General features: G+C 41.3%; 1 protein-coding gene across 1 annotated transcript in view; it reads right to left on the minus strand.

Moving 5' to 3' along the window:
- LDLRAP1 (low density lipoprotein receptor adaptor protein 1) overlaps positions 1-19,862 on the minus strand; it is a 161,478-nt gene that overhangs the window by 83,535 nt on the left and 58,081 nt on the right. The window contains exons 3-4 of the mRNA XM_053705385.1: positions 11,281-11,393; positions 2,443-2,557 (exon numbers count right to left, since the gene is read on the minus strand). Of these exons, the coding sequence (XP_053561360.1) occupies positions 2,443-2,557; positions 11,281-11,393 (228 nt within the window). The remainder of the gene's footprint in view (positions 1-2,442; positions 2,558-11,280; positions 11,394-19,862) is intronic.

The following is a 19,862-nucleotide window of genomic DNA, read 5'->3' on the forward strand; positions in this document are numbered from 1 at the left end:
CGGCATCTAGAATAAAAGAGTTAGACAATTTAAGTGCTTGAACTCTGTCCATAACCTCCTCATACGAAGATTCTTTACTGAGCGACTTTTCTAGTTCTTCGAACCAGAAACACGCTGCCGTAGTGACAGGAACAATGCATGAAATTGGTTGTAGAAGGTAACCTTGCTGAACAAACATCTTTTTAAGCAAACCCATAGGATCTTTGAAAGCACAACTATCTTCTATGGGAATAGTAGTGCATTTGTTTAGAGTAGAGACCGCCCCCTCGACCTTAGGGACTGTCTGCCATAAGTCCTTTCTGGGGTCGACTATAGGAAATAATTTCTTAAATATAGGGGGAGGAACAAAAGGTATGCCGGGCCTTTCCCATTCCTTATTTACTATGTCCGCCACCCGCTTGGGTATAGGAAAAACATCGGGGGGCACCAGAACCTCTAGGAACTTGTCCATCTTACATAATTTCTCTGGAATGACCAAATTGTCACAATCATCCAGAGTAGATAATACCTCCTTAAGCAGTGCATGGAGATGTTCTAATTTAAATTTAAATGTTACATCAGGTTCAGCTTGTTGAGAAATTTTTCCTGAATCTGAAATTTCTCCCTCAGACAAAACCTCCCTCCTGGCCCCTTCAGATTGGTGTGAGGGTATGTCAGAAACGTCATCATCAGCGTCCTCTTGCTCTTCAGTGTTTAAAACAGAGCAATCGCGCTTTCTTTGATAAGTAGGCATTTTAGATAAAATATTTGCAATAGAATTATCCATAACAGCCGTTAATTGTTGCATAGTAATAAGTATTGGCGCACTAGATGTACTAGGGGCCTCTTGTGTGGGCAAAACTGGTGTAGACACAGAAGGGGGTGATGCAGTACCATGCTTACTCCCCTCATCTGAAGAATCATCTTGGGCACTATTATTATCTGTGGCATCATTGTCCCTACTTTGTTTGGACACTATGTCACAATTATCACATATTTAAATGGGGAGACACATTGGCTTTCATACATATAGAACATCGCTTATCTGATGGTTCAGACATGTTAAAAAGGCTTAAACTTGTCAACAAAGCACAAAAAACGTTTTAAAATAAAACAGTTACTGTCACTTTAAATTTTAAACAGAACACACTTTATTACTGAATATGCGAAAAAGCATGAAGCAATTGTTTCACCACAGTGTCTTAAAGCCTTAAAAGTATTGCACACCAAATTTGAAAGCTTTAACCCTTAAAATAACGGAACCGGAGCCGTTTTTACATTTAACCCCTATACAGTCCCAGGTATCTGCTTTGCTGAGACCCAACCAAGCCCAGGGGGGAATACGATACCAAATGACTCCTTCTATAAGCTTTTTCAGTGGTTCTTAGCTCCTCACACATGCATCTGCATGCCTTGCCTTCCAAAAACAACTGCGCATTAGTGGCGCGAAAATGAGGCTCTGCCTATGACTAGAGAAGGCCCCCATCTGAAAAAGGTGTCCATACAGTGCCTGCCGTTTTTTAACAATCCCCAAGATTATAATAACTATAAAGAGTTATAATCTGTCAAATATGCTTAGCAAAGTAATAGTTTTAGCCCAGAAAAATGTCTACAAGTTTTTTAAGCCCTTATAAAGCCTTTTATTCTTTTGCTTAATCTAAGAAAATGGCTTACCGTTCCCCATAGGGAAAATGACAGCCTTCCAGCATTACAAAGTCTTGTTAGAAATGTGGCCAGTCATACCTCAGGCAGAAAAGTCTGCCAACTGCTTCCCCCAACTGAAGTTACTTCATCTCAACAGTCCTGTGTGGAAACAGCAATCGATTTTAGTAACGTTTGCTAAAATCATCTTCCTCTTACAAACAGAAATCTTCTCTTTTCTGTTTCAGAGTAAATAGTACATACCAGCACTATTTTAAAATAACAAACACTTGATTGAAGAATAAAAACTACATTTAAACACCAAAAAACTCTTAGCCATCTCCGTGGAGATGTTGCCTGTGCAACGGCAAAGAGAATGACTGGGGTAGGCGGAGCCTAGGAGGGATCATGTGACCAGCTTTGCTGGGCTCTTTGCCATTTCCTGTTGGGGAAGAGAATATCCCACAAGAAAGGATGACGCCGTGGACCGGACACACCTATGTTGGAGAAAAAAAGAAAGTGAGTGAGTGATAGATATTTTTTTATTTTTTTTATTTAAAGACTGTCCCTTTAATGTTTGTCAAACTCTAGTCTAAAAAGTAACAGATTTTGGATACCAGTTCAGCAAGTTAAAAGATTTTAAATCAACCACCTACAAAAAGGTTGCAGAAGAGTAACAGTGCAAATATATGGTCTTAAACTCTAATAGTCTTGGGAGTTATTTATATATTTAAGTTTTAGCTGATGGCCAATTGATTTTGGAAATATTCAGACCATACATAATCAGAAAACAAGTATCAAGATTAGACGTATGAAACAAACCATTTTCCTTTTTGTGCAGAGATATGCGTGGCATTCTAAGGTTTCATTCTGCTGGCCCTGTGCGATGTAGGCAAAAACCTTGTCATGAAGTTTATCAGCTGTGCAATATGATATTCTGCAGAAACAACAAATTGGATAAAACAAAACAACCCACACCACATTTTATATCAGCAGCAATTGGTCAGTTTAGAACATTCCATCCCATTAGCAAATCACAACAGGCATCTGACCAACATGCATAACTCAACCTTAAAGGGACACTGTACCCAAAAAATGTATTTTGGGATTCAGATTGAGCATGACATTTTAAGCAACTTTCTAATTTACTCCTATTATCAAATTTTCATCTTTCTCTTGGTATCTTTATTTGAAATGCAAGAATGTAAGTTTAGATGCCGGCCCATTTTTGGTGAACAACCTGGGTTGTCCTTGCTGATTGGTGGATAAATTCATCCACCAATAAAAAAGTGCTGTCCAGAGTACTGAAACCAAAAAAAAGCTTAGATGCCTTCTTTTTCAAATGATAGCAAGAGAACGAAGAAAAAAATGATAATAGGAGTAAATTAGAAAGTTGCTTAAAATTGAATGCTCTTTCTGAATTACAAAAGTACATTTTTGGGTACAGTGTCCCTTTAAGGAAATCTGTTGTGATGTGGAAATCTCGTTCGTCCACGTGAGCAACAGTGAGCTAAAGTTTACTTGTAGCAAGTACTCTAATACACATTACTAAGACACTTTATTTTAATTTATTTTGTTTAGCGCAACACTGTAGAAAATGGCCATGTTCTGCTGGTAACACTATAATAGAAATCTTATACTGAATTCTGTTTGCCCCCATTCTTAAACCTTGCTCTTTCTACAATAAGTCCATATTGGCTCCTTCAATTAAGACAAATAAACAATTATGTCAACGGCAAGACAACAGAAAGGTCTTGAAATTACATTTATTTATATTTATATATACTCAATGGATATAAAAAATGTCTACACAACCCTGTTAAAATGTCAGGTTTCTGTAATGTATAAAAAAAAGACAAAGATAAATCATTTCAGAACGTTTTCCACCTTTAATGTGATCTATAAACTGTACAACTCAATTGAAAAACAAACTGAAATGTTTTAGGAAGAGGGAAGAAAAAAACATAATTTATGCTTACCTGATAAATTCCTTTCTTCTGTAGTGTGATCAGTCCACGGGTCATCATTACTTCTGGGATATTACTCCTCCCCAACAGGAAGTGCAAGAGGATTCACCCAGCAGAGCTGCATATAGCTCCTCCCCTCTACGTCACTCCCAGTCATTCGACCAAGGACCAACGAGAAAGGAAAAGCCAAGGGTGAAGTGGTGACTGGAGTATAAATTAAAAAATATTTACCTGCCTTAAAAACAGGGCGGGCCGTGGACTGATCACACAACAGAAGAAAGGAATTTATCAGGTAAGCATAAATTATGTTTTCTTCTGTTAAGTGTGATCAGTCCACGGGTCATCATTACTTCTGGGATACCAATACCAAAGCAAAAGTACACGGATGACGGGAGGGATAGGCAGGCTCTTTATACAGAAGGAACCACTGCCTGAAGAACCTTTCTCCCAAAAATAGCCTCCGATGAAGCAAAAGTGTCAAATTTGTAAAATTTGGAAAAAGTATGAAGCGAAGACCAAGTTGCAGCCTTGCAAATCTGTTCAACAGAGGCCTCATTCTTGAAGGCCCAAGTGGAAGCCACAGCTCTAGTAGAATGAGCTGTAATTCTTTCAGGAGGCTGCTGTCCAGCAGTCTCATAAGCTAAACGAATTATGCTACGAAGCCAAAAAGAAAGAGAGGTAGCGGAAGCTTTTTGACCTCTCCTCTGCCCAGAGTAAATGACAAACAGAGAAGACGTTTGTCGAAATTCCTTAGTTGCCTGTAAGTAAAATTTTAGAGCACGGACTACATCCAGGTTGTGCAGTAGACGTTCCTTCTTTGAAGGATTTGGGCATAAAGAAGGAACAACAATCTCTTGATTGATATTCCTGTTAGTAACTACCTTAGGTAAGAACCCAGGTTTAGTACGCAGGACTACCTTATCCGAATGAAAAATCAAATAAGGAGAATCACAATGTAAGGCTGATAATTCAGAGACTCTTCGAGCCGAGGAAATAGCCATTAAAAATAGAACTTTCCAAGATAACAACTTTATATCAATGGAATGAAGGGGTTCAAACGGAAACGCCCTGTAAAACATTAAGAACAAGGTTTAAACTCCATGGTGGAGCAACAGTTTTAAACACAGGCTTAATTCTGGCCAAAGCCTGACAAAAAGCCTGGACGTCAGGAACTTCTGACAGACGTTTGTGTAACAGAATGGACAGAGCTGAGATCTGTCCCTTTAATGAACTAGCAGATAAACCCTTTTCTAAACCTTCTTGTAGAAGACAATATCCTAGGAATCCTAACCTTACTCCAAGAGTAACCTTTGGATTCACACCAATATAGGTATTTACGCCATATCTTATGGTAAATCTTTCTGGTAACAGGTTTCCTAGCCTGTATTAAGGTATCAATAACTGACTCAGAAAATCTACGTCTTGATAAAATCAAGCGTTCAATTTCCAAGCAGTCAGCTTCAGAGAAGTTAGATTTTGATGTTTGAAGGGACCCTGTATCAGAAGGTCCTGTTTCAGAGGTAGAGAGCAAGGTGGACAGGATGACATGTCCACCAGGTCTGCATACCAAGTCCTGCGTGGCCACGCAGGTGCTATTAGAATCACTGATGCTCTCTCTTGTTTGATTCTGGCAATCAATCGAGGAAGCAACGGGAAGGGTGGAAACACGTAAGCCATCCTGAAGTCCCAAGGTGCTGTCAGAGCATCTATCAGGACTGCTCCTGGATCCCTGGATCTGGACCTGTAACGAGGAAGCTTGGCGTTCTGTCGAGACGCCATGAGATCTATCTCTGGTTTGCCCCAACGTCGAAGTATTTGGGCAAAGACCTCCGGATGAAGTTCCCACTCCCCCGGATGAAAAGTCTGACGACTTAAGAAATCCGCCTCCCAGTTCTCCACTCCCGGGATGTGGATTGCTGACAGGTGGCAAGAGTGAGACTCTGCCCAGCAAATTATCTTTGATACTTCCATCATAGCTAGGGAGCTTCTTGTCCCTCCCTGATGGTTGATGTAAGCTACAGTCGTGATGTTGTCCGACTGAAACCTGATGAACCCCCGAGTTGTCAACTGGGGCCAAGCCAGGAGGGCATTGAGAACTGCTCTCAATTCCAGAATGTTTATTGGCAGGAGACTCTCCTCCTGACTCCATTGTCCCTGAGCCTTCAGAGAATTCCAGACGGCACCCCAACCTAGAAGGCTGGCGTCTGTTACAATTGTCCAGTCTGGTCTGCTGAATGGCATCCCCCTGGACAGATGTGGCCGAGAAAGCCACCATAGAAGAGAATTTCTGGTCTCTTGATCCAGATTCAGAGAAGGGGATAAGTCTGAGTAATCCCCATTCCACTGACTTAGCATGCACAGTTGCAGTGGTCTGAGGTGTAAGCGTGCAAAGGGTACTATGTCCATTGCCGCTACCATTAAGCCGATTACCTCCATGCATTGAGCCACTGACGGGTGTTGAATGGAATGAAGGGTGCGGCAAGCACTTTGAAGTCTTGTTAGCCTGTCCTCTGTCAGGTAAATCTTCATTTCTACAGAATCTATAAGAGTCCCCAGGAAGGGAACTCTTGTGAGTGGAACGAGTGAACTTTTCTTTTCGTTCACCTTCCATCCATATGACCTTAGAAATGCCAGCACTAACTCTGTATGAGACTTGGCAGTTTGAAAGCTTGAAGCTTGTATCAGAATGTCGTCTAGGTATGGAGCTACCGAGATTCCCTGCGGTCTTAGTACCGCCAGAAGAGCACCCAGAACCTTTGTGAAGATTCTTGGAGCTGTAGCCAATCCGAATGGAAGAGCCACAAACTGGTAATGCCTGTCTAGGAAGGCAAACCTTAGGTACCGATAATGATCTTTGTGAATCGGTATGTGAAGGTAAGCATCTTTTAAATCTACAGTGGTCATGTATTGACCCTCTTGGATCATAGGTAAAATTGTCCGAATAGTCTCCATCTTGAACGATGGAACTCTTAGGAATTTGTTTAGGATCTTTAAGTCCAGGATTGGTCTGAAAGTTCCCTCTTTTTTGGGAACCACAAACAGATTTGAGTAAAACCCCTGTCCCTGTTCCGATCGTGGAACTGGATGGATTACTCCCATTAACAAGAGCTCTTGTACGCAGCGTAGAAACGCCTCTTTCTTTGTCTGGATTGTTGACAATCTTGACAGATGAAATCTCTCTTGGAGGAGAGTATTTGAAGTCCAGAAGGTATCCCTGAGATATTATCTCTAGCGCCCAGGGATCCTGAACATCTCTTGCCCAAGCCTGGGCGAAGAGAGAAAGTCTGCCCCCCACTAGATCCGATCCCGGATCGGGGGCCCTCAATTCATGCTGTTTTAGGGGCAGCAGCAGGTTTCCTAGTCTGTTTGCCCTTGTTCCAGGACTGGTTAGGTTTCCAGCCTTGTCTGTAGCGAGCAACAGCTCCTTCCTGTTTTGGTGCAGAGGAAGTTGATGCTGCTCCTGCTTTGAAATTACGAAAGGAACGAAAATTAGACTGTCTAGTCTTGGCTTTGGCCTGAGGCAGGGCATGGCCTTTACCTCCTGTAATGTCAGCGATAATCTCTTTCAACCCGGGCCCGAATAAGGTCTGCCCTTTGAAAGGTATATTAAGCAATTTAGACTTAGAAGTAACATCAGCTGACCAGGATTTTAGCCACAGCGCCCTGCGTGCCTGAATGGCGAATCCTGAATTCTTCGCCGTAAGTTTAGTAAGATGTACTACGGCCTCCGAAATGAATGAATTAGCTAGTTTAAGGACTCTTAAGCCTGTCCGTAATGTCGTCCAGAGTAGCTGAACCAATGTTCTCTTCCAGAGACTCAATCCAGAATGCCGCTGCAGCCGTGATCGGCGCAATGCATGCAAGGGGTTGCAATATAAAACCTTGTTGAACAAACATTTTCTTAAGGTAACCCTCTAACTTTTTATCCATTGGATCTGAAAAAGCACAGCTATCCTCCACCGGGATAGTGGTACGCTTAGCTAAGGTAGAAACTGCTCCCTCCACCTTAGGGACCGTTTGCCATAAGTCCCTTGTGGTGGCGTCTATTGGAAACATTTTTCTAAATATCGGAGGGGGTGAGAACGGCACACCGGGTCTATCCCACTCCTTAGTAACAATTTCAGTAAGTCTCTTAGGTATAGGAAAAACCTCAGTACTCGTCGGTACCGCAAAATATTTATCCAACCTACACATTTTCTCTGGTATTGCAACTGTGTTACAATCATTCAGAGCCGCTAACACCTCCCCTAGTAATACACGGAGGTTTTCCAGTTTAAATTTGAAATATCTGAATCCAGTCTGTTTGGATCAGAACCGTCACCCACAGAATGAAGTTCTCCGTCCTCATGTTCTGCCACCTGTGACGCAGTGTCTGACATGGCCCTAATATCAGCGCACTCTGTTCTCACCCCAGAGTGATCACGCTTACCTCTTAGTTCTGGTAATTTAGCCAAAACCTCAGTCATAACAGTAGCCATATCCTGTAATGTGATTTGTAATGGCCGCCCAGATGTACTCGGCGCTACAATATCACGCACCTCCCTCTGAGCGGGAGATGTAGGTACTGACACGTGAGGCGAGTTAGTCGGCATAACTCTCCCCTCATTGTTTGGTGAAATTTGTTCAATTTGTACAGATTGACTTTTATTTAAAGTAGCATCAATACAGTTAGTACATAAATTTCTATTGGGCTCCACTTTGGCATTGCAACAAATGACACAGGTATCATCCTCTGAATCAGACATGTTTAACACACTAGCAAATAAACTTGTAACTTGGAAATACAATTCAATAGAATAATATTAAAATGTACTGTGCCTTTAAGAAGCACAGAAGATCTATGACAGTTGAAAATTAATAAATTGAAACAGTTATAGCCTCAATCCTTGTAAACAACACAACTTTAGCAAAGGTTTAATCCCATTAGCAAAGATAACAAATTCTGAAAGCAAGAAACAAATTACAGAATAAACGTTTTTTATCTCAGTCAAACTATAATTCTCACAGCTCTGCTGAGAGAAATTACCTCCCTCAAAATAAGTTTGAAGACCCCTGAGCTCTGTAGAGATGAACCGGATCATGCAGGGAATACAATGAGTTGCTGACTGAAATATTTGATGCATAGAAAAAGCGCCAAAAAACGGCCCCTCCCCCTCACACACAGCAGTGAGGGAGAACAGAAACTGTCAGAAAAACAGATTAAGCAACTGCCAAGTGGAAAAATAGTGCCCAAACATTTATTCACACAGTACCTCAGCAAATGAAAACGATTTTACATTCCAGCAAAAACGTTAAACATAATCTCTAGTTATTAAACAGCTTTATGTATTTCTTACAGTGTAATTCTAGTGAAGTACCATTCCCCAGAATACTGAAGTGTAAAGTATACATACATGACATATCGGTATGGCAGGATTTTCTCATCAATTCCATTGTCAGAAAATAAAAACTGCTACATACCTCTATGCAGATTCATCTGCCCGCTGTCCCCTGATCTGAAGTTTACCTCACTCCTCAGATGGCCGAGAACAGCAATATGATCTTAACTACTCCGGCTAAAATCGCAAAACTCTGGTAGATTCTTCTTCAAACTCTGCCAGAGAGGTAATAACACACTCCGGTGCTATTTTAAAATAACAAACTTTTGATTGAAGATATAAAACTAAGTATAATCACCATAGTCCTCTCACACATCCTATCTAGTCGTTGGGTGCAAGAGAATGACTGGGAGTGACGTAGAGGGGAGGAGCTATATGCAGCTCTGCTGGGTGAATCCTCTTGCACTTCCTGTTGGGGAGGAGTAATATCCCAGAAGTAATGATGACCCGTGGACTGATCACACTTAACAGAAGAAATATAAAATAAAATAGTTGCATAAGTGTGCACACCCTTACACCCAAAAAGACAGTGCTGTAATAAAATCAAAAGGTGCTTCAACAAAGTGTTTAAGTATCAGCATGGCACATTTTGACTTGGCAAGATTTGCCCACTCTTTGCAAAAGCACTCCAACTCTGTCAGATTGCAAGGGCATCTCCTGTGCACAGCCCTCTTCAGATCACCCCACAGATTATTAATCGGATTCAGGTCTGGGCCATTCCAAAACTTTAATCTTCTTCTGGTGAAGCCATTCCTTTGTTGATTTGAATGTATGCTTTGGGTCGTTGTCATGCTGAAAGATGAAGTTCCTTTTCATGTTCAGCTTTCTAGCAAAAGCCTGAAGGTTTTGTGCCAATATTGACTGGTATTTGGAACTGTTCATAATTCCTTCTAGCTTAACTAAGGTCCCAGTTGAATAAAAACTGCCCCAAAGCATGATGCTGCCACCACCATGCTTCATTGTGGGTATGGTGTTCTTTAGGTGATGCGCAGTGTTTTTGCACCAAACATCTCTTTTGGAATTATGGCCAAAAAGTTCAACCTTTGTTTCATCAGACCATAACACCTTTTCCCACATGCTTTTGGGAGACTTCAGATGTCTTTTTGCAAAATGTAGCCTGGCTTGGATGTTTTTCTTCGTAAGAAAAGGCTTTTGTCTTGCCACTCTACCCCATAGCCCAGACATGAATACGTGAGATTGTTGTCACATGTACCAACACAGCCAGATATTACTGCAGCTCCTTTAATGTTGCTGTAGGCCTCTTGGTAGCCTCCCAGGCCAGTTTTCATAGTCTTCATCAATTTTGGAGGGACGTCCAGTTCTTGGTAATGTCACTGTTGTGCCATATTTTTTCCACTTGATGACTGTCTTCACTGTGTTCCATGGTATATCTAATGCCTTGGAAAATCTTTTGTACCCTTCTCCTGACTGATACCTTTTAACAATGAGATCTCTCTGATGCTTTGGAAGCTCTGTGGACCATGGCTTTTGCTGTGGGATGCAACTAAGAAAATTTCAGGGAAGACCAACTAGAGCAGTTTAACTTAATTTGGGGTTAATCAGAGGCACTTTAAATGATGACAGGTGTATACCGACTCCTATTTAACATGATTTTCAATGTGATTGCTTAATTCTGAACACAGCTACATCCCCAGTACTTATGCAACCATATATTTTAGCTTTTTATTTTTACTTCCCTCCACCTAGAAGTTTGTTTGTTTTTCAATCAAGTTGTACAGTTTATAGGTCACATTAAAGGTGGAAAAAGTTCTGAAATGATTTCTCTTTGTCTCATTTACTTACATCACAGAAACCTGACATTTTAACAGGGGTGTGTAGACTTTTTATATCCACTGATTTTTTTTATTTTTTTTTAACTGCTTCAGGAAACTGAAGTTCATCCAAAGCTGCACAGCATGCTGGGAAATGTAGAGGGTCGTGGTCAACATCTGATATAATTGTTAATTCTCTTTATACTTTGCAGATGTTGAGCAAACACCACTGTAGTAGACCAGGCTCACATTTGCCCCAATGTTTATGAAAATGATGGGACCTATAAATCCATATTGAGACTTTAACCTAAAAAAAAAAAAAAAAAAAGTCAAACTAAAGCCCTAAAACGCCTCATGGGGTGTGCAAGACAAAACAAGCATAAGACAGGTACCATATATGCACTTACCCATCTCTTGCATTATTGAAACTATGCCTGTTTTTACTTTCAAAAAGTGAAAGACAACATTTAGCAAGGCATCCAGACTCTTGTAATCTACAGAGCTTTAAAGCTAAAAACCAGGGAGAAGAAAAAATAAACTCACCTGTAGATTGAAACATTTTCTATCAGTTGGTTATTTCCACTGTCATAAATTATTATTCCTCTGGGTGACACTTTCAGTATAACTTTTTGCAGCTTTTTCCCACATGCCTTGGCCTTAAAAAAAAATTAAAAAAAAAGTCACAAGAATGTTTGTTGGCTGATCATAAAACCTGTATTAGTATAGAACACAACCAGTAAAACTAGAAGCAATTGTACACATATAGAAATATAATATATTCCCTTTTTAAAGGCCAATTGACAAAGCTATCATTACTGCCTGAAATTTACATACCACTTACAATGGGCTTTAACAGATAAATCAGCATCACTGAGCAAAACTGCTCTAGAGCTGCACGACTCATGACTGGTCGCTATGTGCATCAGTAGCAGACCTGCTCAGAGGGCCCTGGTGGAAGAATTTTTTTTTGGACCCCACCCAAGGTAATTTAGGTCTATCAGAATGTATTTATTACTTTTGCTTTTTACTGTTACTTGAACACAAAAAAAAAAAAAAAAAAAAAAAAAAAAAAAAAAGGCCTTCCCTGCATTAGGATTTTACACAATTCTGCATATGCCTATGTATTGGGCCCCCTCTAGCTCTTGGGCCCTGATGTCAATGCACCAATAGTAGTTCCGCCACAGATCTGTATACCTATCTCGTTATTGGCTCACTGGCTTCAAGTCTGGAGTAAAAGTGTAGTGCTTAATTGTGCTAACTTTATAGCAGAGTGGTGTGCCCATTACAATGTCCTCCACAGGACATATTTAATTAGCTTTTTAAGGTTTATTTCTGTATATTAAAGCTCTGATTTTGCGTTTTGAAGCCACAGCCTAATAAAATAGGTTGAGCTTGTAGGTATAATCAGATCTCATTTCTGTATCACATTGTATACATATACATGCTTCTTTATCTTATATCTGTCCTTAAAACAATCACCAATGCTTTGAGAGAACAATGGAAAATCATTTTATTACCTTATCTCTGCTATATCGCACTGCAAGTGTAATTTCTTCTGCTGGCTGTGTTTACAAAGCTTATCTATAGCTGGTACGTGCGGCCACAAACTTTCAGAATAGGTGGGGATACCACATGCTAAATTAACAATTTCAAATGCCAATATAAGGGTAAAGGAGCTACTTGTAAACAATTTAATACACTCCAGCAGGTAAAGTGGATCATTGGGAACAAATTAAAGGGGAGAAAATTTTTGAGTAAACTGTCCCTTTAACCACAGAGCATTTTTTTTTTTTATTATTTATGGTTTTGCAAAAAAAGGTCCAAAAAGAACCCAGCTAATGCTCTAGACTACTGGCAATGGATGTTACTTCAGCATTCCTCAGTCATGTGTCAGGCTAGAATTGCCAACCAATTTACTGAGGTGAAAACCAGCAATTTCAACAGCTATCACAAGCTGCTACTATCTACCCACAGAGAAAGCTTAACTCAATGATCCTGCTACCAAATATCTGAGAATTACAAAAAAATAAAGGATTCCTCCAAACTCCCATATGGAATGTTTTGTTTATCCATCTCAGCATAACATCCCCATGAAACCCCAGGGCCAGGCAAAATACACATTTCCTTTAATATTACTATTCTAAGATAAGTACTGAAACATTTTGCTTTAACAGTCTGTTTGGAATCCCTGAAAATGTTGCTCGTAACTGCCTCCAACACATCCGTGCAAATTTGCAGTTAAACAATGCTTGTTATTTAGGCACATCTATATAAACAATTGCTTGTTTGAATACACACAACACTAAGTTTGTTTTATAGTCAAAAAAAAGAAAAAAATGGGACAGTAAAGTCAAAAATTAAACTTTCATGATACAGATAGGACATGTTATGTTAAAACATTCCAATTCACTTTTATCATCAAATTTGCTTTTTTTCTCTTGGTATTCTTTGTTGAGAGCTAAACCTTGGTAGGCTCATATGCCAATTTTTAAGCCCTTGAAGGCTACCTCTTCTCAGTGCATTGTGACAGTGCAAGTTAGTGTGCCACAGATAAAATAACTCCACGGGAGTCAGCACTGATTGGCTAAAATGCAAGTCTGTCAAAAGAACATCTTGAATAAATCTATCAGGTAAGTATAAAACAGAATTTATGCTTACCTGATAAATTTCTTTCTCCTACGGTGTGTCCGGTCCACGGCTTCATCCTTGCTTGTGGGAATATTCTCTTCGGCAACAGGAAATGGCAAAGCACAGCAAAAGCTGCCCATATAGCTCCCCCTCTGGCTCCGCCCCCCAGTCATTCAACCGACGGTTAGGAGAAAAACGAGAAACCATAGGGTGCCGTGGTGACTGTAGTGTACAGAAATAAAAAAATTGAAACCCGACTAAAAAGCCAGGGCGGGCCGTGGACCGGACACACCGTAGGAGAAAGAAATTTATCAGGTAAGCATAAATTCTGTTTTCTCCTACATTGGTGTGTCCGGTCCACGGCTTCATCCTTACTTGTGGGAACCAATACCAAAGCTTTAGGACACTGATGAAGGGAGGGAACAAGTCAGGTTACCTAAACGGAAGGCACCACGGCTTGCAAAACCTCTCTCCCAAAAATAGCCTCCAAAGAAGCATAAGTATCAAATATGTAAAATTTGGCAAAAGTGTGCAGAGAAGACCAAGTCGCTGCCTTACATATCTGATCAACAGAAGCCTCGTTCTTGAAGGCCCATGTGGAAGCCACAGCTCTAGTAGAGTGAGCTGTAATTCGTTCAGGAGGCTGCTGTCCGGTGATGCTTTTCAGCCAAAAAGAAAGGTAGCAGTAGCTTTCTGTCCTCTACTCTTACCAGAATAAACTACAAAGATGAAGTCTGTCTGAAATCCTTTGTTGCTTCTAAGTAGAATTTTAAAGCACGGACCACATCTAAATTGTGTAAAAAAAAACGTTCCTTCTTCTAAACTGGATTCGGACACAGAGAAGGATCAACTATTTCCTGGTTAATATTCCTGTTGGAAACCACTTTTGGAAGTAAACCAGGTTTGGTACGCAAAACAACCTTATCTGCATGGAATACCAGATAGGGTTGATCACACTGCAAAGCAGACAATTCAGAAACTCTTCTAGCAGAAGAAATAGCAAACAAAAACAGAACTTTCCAAGATAGTAACTTAATATCTATGGAATGTAAAAGGTTCAAACGGAACCCCTTGAAGAACTGAAAGAACCAAGTTTAGACTCCATGGAGGAGTCATGGGTCTGTAAACAGGCTTGATTCTGACTAAGGCCTGTACAAATGCCTGTACATCTGGCACTGCTGCCAGACGTTTGTGTAACAAAACAGACAGAGCAGATATCTGACCTTTTAGAGAGCTCGCTGACAACCCTTTATCCAAACCCTCTTGGAGAAAGGAGAGAATCCTAGGAATTTTTATTTTACTCCAAGAGAATCCCTTGGATTCACACCAACAGATATATCTTTTCCATATTTTATGGTAAATTTTCCTAGTCACAGGTTTTCTGGCTTGGACCAGAGTATCTATAACTGAATCTGAAAACCCACGCTTAGATAAAATCAAGCGTTCAATTTCCAAGCAGTCAGTTGCAGAGAGACTAGATTTGGATGTTCGAATGGACCTTGTACTAGAAGATCCTGTATCAAAGGTAGCTTCCATGGTGGAGCCGATAACATATTCACCAGGTCTGCATACCAAGTCCTGCGTGGCCACGCAGGAGCTATCAGAATCACCGAGGCCTTCTCCTGTTTGATCCTGGCTACGAGCCTGGGAAGGAGAGGAAACGGTGGAAACACATAAGCTAGGTTTAACGACCAAGGCGCCACTAATGCATCCACTGACGAGACTCCATCAGATCCATGTCTGGAATGCCCCATAATTGAGTTAACTGGGCAAAGACCTCCGGTTGGAGTTCCCACTCCCCCGGATGGAAGGTCTGACGACTCAAATAATCCGCCTCCCAGTTGTCTACTCCTGGGATGTGAATTGCAGAGAGATGGCAGGAGTGATCCTCCGCCCATTTGATGATCTTGGATACCTCTCATCGCCAAGGAACTCTTTGTTCCCCCCCGATTGATGTACGCTACAGTCGTCATGTTGTCCGACTGAAATCTTATGAATCCGGCCTTCGCTAGTTGAGGCCAAGCCCGGAGCGCATTAAATATCGCTCTCAGTTCCAGAATGTTTATCGGGAGAAGAGACTCTTCCCGAGACCATAGACCCTGAGCTTTCAGGGAGTCCCAGACCGCGCCCCAGCCTAAAAAAAGACTGGCGTCGGTCGTGACAATGACCCACTCTGGTCTGCGGAAACTCATTCCCTGAGACTGGTGATCTTGAGTCAACCACCAACTGAGTGAGTCTATGGTTAACTGGTCTACTTGAATCTGTGGAGACAAGTCTGCATAATCCCCATTCCACTGTCTGAGCATGCACAGTTGCAATGGTCTAAGATGAATTTGAGCAAAGGGAACCACGCCCATTGCTGCAACCATTAGTCCTATTACTTCCATGCACTGAGCTATGGAAGGCTGAGGAATAGATTGAACTTGACAAGCCTTTAGAAGCTTTAATTTTCTGACCTCTGTCAGAAAAATCTTCATTTCTACAGAATCTATTGTTCCCAGAAAGGGAACCCTTGTAGACGGGGACAGGGAACTTTTCCACGTTCACCTTCCACCCGTGAGACCTGAGAAAAGCTAATACAATGTCTGTATGAGCCCTTGATCTGGAAAGGGACGACGCTTGGATTAGGATGTAGTCTAGGTAAGGTGCCACTGCAATGCCCCTCGGTCTTAGAACCGCTAGAAGGGACCCTAGCACCTTTGTGAAAATTCTGGGAGCAGTAGCTAAACCGAATGGAAGAGCCATGAACTGTTAATGTTTGTCCAGAAAGGCAAACCTTAGGAACTGATGATGATGATCTTTGTGGATAGGAATATGTAGGTATGCATCCTTTAAGTCCACGGTAGTCATGTATTGACCCTCCTGGATTGTTGGTAAAATCGTTAGAGTTCTATCGTTCAAAATGGAAACCATTCGGAGGAATTTGTTTAGAATTTTTAAATCCAGAACTGGTCTGAAAGTTTCCTCTTTTTTGGGAACTACAAACAGGTTTGAGTAAAACCCCCGACCTTGTTCCACTGTTGGAACTGGGTGTATCACTCCCATCTTTAATAGATATCCTACGCAATATAAGAATACCTGTCTCTTTATCTGGTCTAAAGATAAGCGAGACATGTGGAACCTTCCCCTTGGAGGAAGTTCCTTTAACTCTAGAAGATAACCCTGAGAGACTATTTCTAGTGCCCAGGGATCCTGAACATCTCTTGCCTGAGCAAAGAGAGAAAGTCTGCCCCCTACTAGATCCGGTCCTGGATCGGGGGCTACCCCTTCATGCTGTCTTGGTAGCAGCAGCAAGCTTCTTGGCCTGTTTACCCTTGTTCCAGCCTTGCATTGGTTTCCATGCTGGTTTAGACTGGGAAGCGTTACCCTCTTGTCTAGAGGCTGCAGAGTTAGGAGACTGTCGGTTCCTGAAATTGCGAAAGGAACGAAAATTAGATTTGTTCTTAGCCTTGAAAGGCCTATCCTGTGGGAGGGCATGGCCCTTTCCCCCAGTGATGTCCGAAATAATCTCCTTCAATTCTGGCCCAAAAAGGGTCTTACCTTTGAAAGGAATATTAAGCAATTTGTCTTGGACGACACATCCGCCGCCCAAGATTTTAGCCAAAGCGCTCTGCGCACCACAATTGCAAAACCTGAATTTTTCGCCGCTAATTTCGCCAATTGCAAAGCGGCATCTAAAATAAAGGAATTAGCCAACTTTAGTGCGTGAATTCTGTCCATGACTTCCTCATATGGAGTCTTATTGAGCGGATTTTCTAGTTCCTCGAACCAAAAAGACGCCGCCGTTGTGACAGGAATAATGCACGAAATTGGTTGGAGAAGGAAACCTTGCTGAACAAATATCTTTTTAAGCAATCCTTCCAATTTTTTATCCATAAGATCTTTGAAAGCACAACTGTCCTCAATGGGAATAGTCATGCGCTTGGCCAACGTAGAAACTGCCCCCTCAACCTTAGGGACTGTTTGCCATGCGTCCCTTCTGGGGTCGACAATGGGGAACATTTTCTTTAATATAGGAGGTGGGACAAAAAGGTATACCTGGCTTCTCCCACCCTTTTGGGTATCGGAAAAGCATCAGCGTGCACAGGGACCTCAAGGAATTTGTCCAGTTTGCACAATTTCTCTGGAATCACCAAAGAGTCACAATCAAGAGTAGTTAGCACCTCCTTAAGCAGGGCGCGGTGATGTTCTAACTTAAATTTAAACGTCACAATATCAAGTTCTGGCTGCTGAGAAACTTTTGCTGAATCAGAAATTTCTCTCTCAGACAGCCCCTTCCTCACTGCCAATTCAGACTGGTGTGAGGGTATTACAGATAAACTATCAGCGCCCACTTGCTCATCCTCTGTATTCAAAACTGAGCAATCACGCTTTCTGGGAAGTGTTGGCAGTTTGGATAAAAGATTTGCTATAGAATTATCCATTACTGCCGTTAAATGTTGCATAGTAACAAGCATTGGCGCGCTAGATGTACTAGGTGTCACCTGCATGGGCATAACTGGTGTTGACACAGGAGAGTATGATGAACTATCCCCACTACCTTCATTTGAAGAATCATCTTGGGCAACCTTATTAAATGTGACAGTACTGTCCTTACTTTGTTTGGACGCCATGGCACAATTATCAAATACATTTAAAGGGGGAACCACCTTGGCCTCCATACATACAGAACATAATCTATCTGAAGGTACAGACATGTTAGACAGACTTAGACAGGCTATTAATGCAATAAAACAGTTTTTAAACAAAACAGTTACTGTCTCTTTAAATATTAAACAGAGTACACTTTATTTCTGAATGTTTGAAAAACTATGAAGGAAAAATCCGATCTTTACCAAATTTGCACCCTAGTGTCTTAATGCTTTGAAAGTATTGCACACCAAATTTCATGTTTGTAACCCCTTAAATGAGCAAACCGGAGCCAATTGTTCAATTTACCAGTTTAAACCCACTACAGTCCCTGCCACAGCCTTTGCTGCGGCTTTACCTTTCCTTGGGGGTTATTCACCACGGAAATAAGCCTTCTAGAATCGTTTATGGCCACAGGACCCTCTCACATGAAGCTGCATGCACTGCTTCCAGAAGTAACTGCGCAATTAAGGCGCGAAAATGAGGCCTCCTCCCTCTGCATACCAGAGTGAAGGGGCCTTCCTGACTAGATTAGGTGTCTAAACAACTGCCAGGCGTAATAAAAATGTTCCAAAACACTCCAAAAGTCATAAATATTGTATAAATCAATCGATTTAGCCCACAATAGTGTCAACCAGTATATAGCCCATTAATAAGCCTTCATTCTGTTATGAGTCTAAGAAAATGGTTTACTGATCCCATAAGGGAAAATGACAGTCTTCTAGCATTACTATGTCTGGTTAGAAAAGGGACTAGTCATACCTTGAGCAGAAAAGTCTGCAAACTGTTCCCCCCAACTGAAGTTCTCTGGTTTCAACAGTCCTGCATTGGAACAGCAATGGATTTTAGTTACTGCTGCTAAAATCATACTCCTCTTTAAACAGAACTCTTCATCACTTTCTGTTGTAGAGTAAATAGTACAAACCGGCACTATTTTAAAATAAACTCTTGACAGAAGAAATAAACTACAACACCACATACTCTTTACCATCCCTGTGGAGATGCTACTTGTTCAGAGCGGCAAAGAGAATGACAGGGGGGCGGAGCCAGAGGGGGAGCTATATGGGCAGCTTTTGCTGTTCTCTTTGCCATTTCCTGTTGGGGAAGAGAATATTCCCACAAGTAAGGATGAAGCCGTGGACCGGACACACCAATGTAGGAGAAATTTAGTTTTCTTCTAAAGATTTGGCGAGTCCACGGGTTCATCTTAATCACTGTTGGGAACCAATACACAAGCTAGAGGAAACAGATGAATAGTGAGTGATATTAAAATTAAAAAAAAAAAACACAAAACAAAACCAAAACAAAAAAACTCATGCCTAAACAAAAAGGCACCACCGCTTGAAGGACCTTTCTCCCAAAAGCTGCCTCAGCAAAAGCATCAAATCTGTAAAATTTATAAAAGTTATGTAAAGACGATCAAGTTGCAGCCTTGTAAATCTGCTCCATAGAAGCTTCATTCTTCAAAGACCAAGAAGAGTCTATGGCTCTGGTGGAATGAGCCTTAATTCTCTCTGGAGGCTGCTTCCCTGAAGACTCATATGCCATGTGAATAACAATCTACAACCAAAGAGCCAGAGTAGAGGCAGACGCCATCTGACCTCTATTCTTTCAAGAAAATACATAAATTATGCTTACCTGATAATTTCCTTTTCTTCTGATGGAAAGAGTCCAGATGCATTCATTACTTTTGGGAAATAAGAACCTGGCCACCAGGAGGCGGAAAAGACAACCCAGCCAAAGGCTTAAATACTCCTCCCACTCCTCATCCCCCAGTCATTCTGCCAAGGAACAGTAGAAGAAATCAGGGTGAAAGGTGCCAGAAGAATATAAGGACGCCCCACATAAAATTACAGATGGGGAGCTGT

This window comes from Bombina bombina, chromosome 3 (assembly GCF_027579735.1).
Source record: "Bombina bombina isolate aBomBom1 chromosome 3, aBomBom1.pri, whole genome shotgun sequence".
In the NCBI taxonomy this organism is placed as follows: Eukaryota; Metazoa; Chordata; class Amphibia; order Anura; family Bombinatoridae; genus Bombina; species Bombina bombina.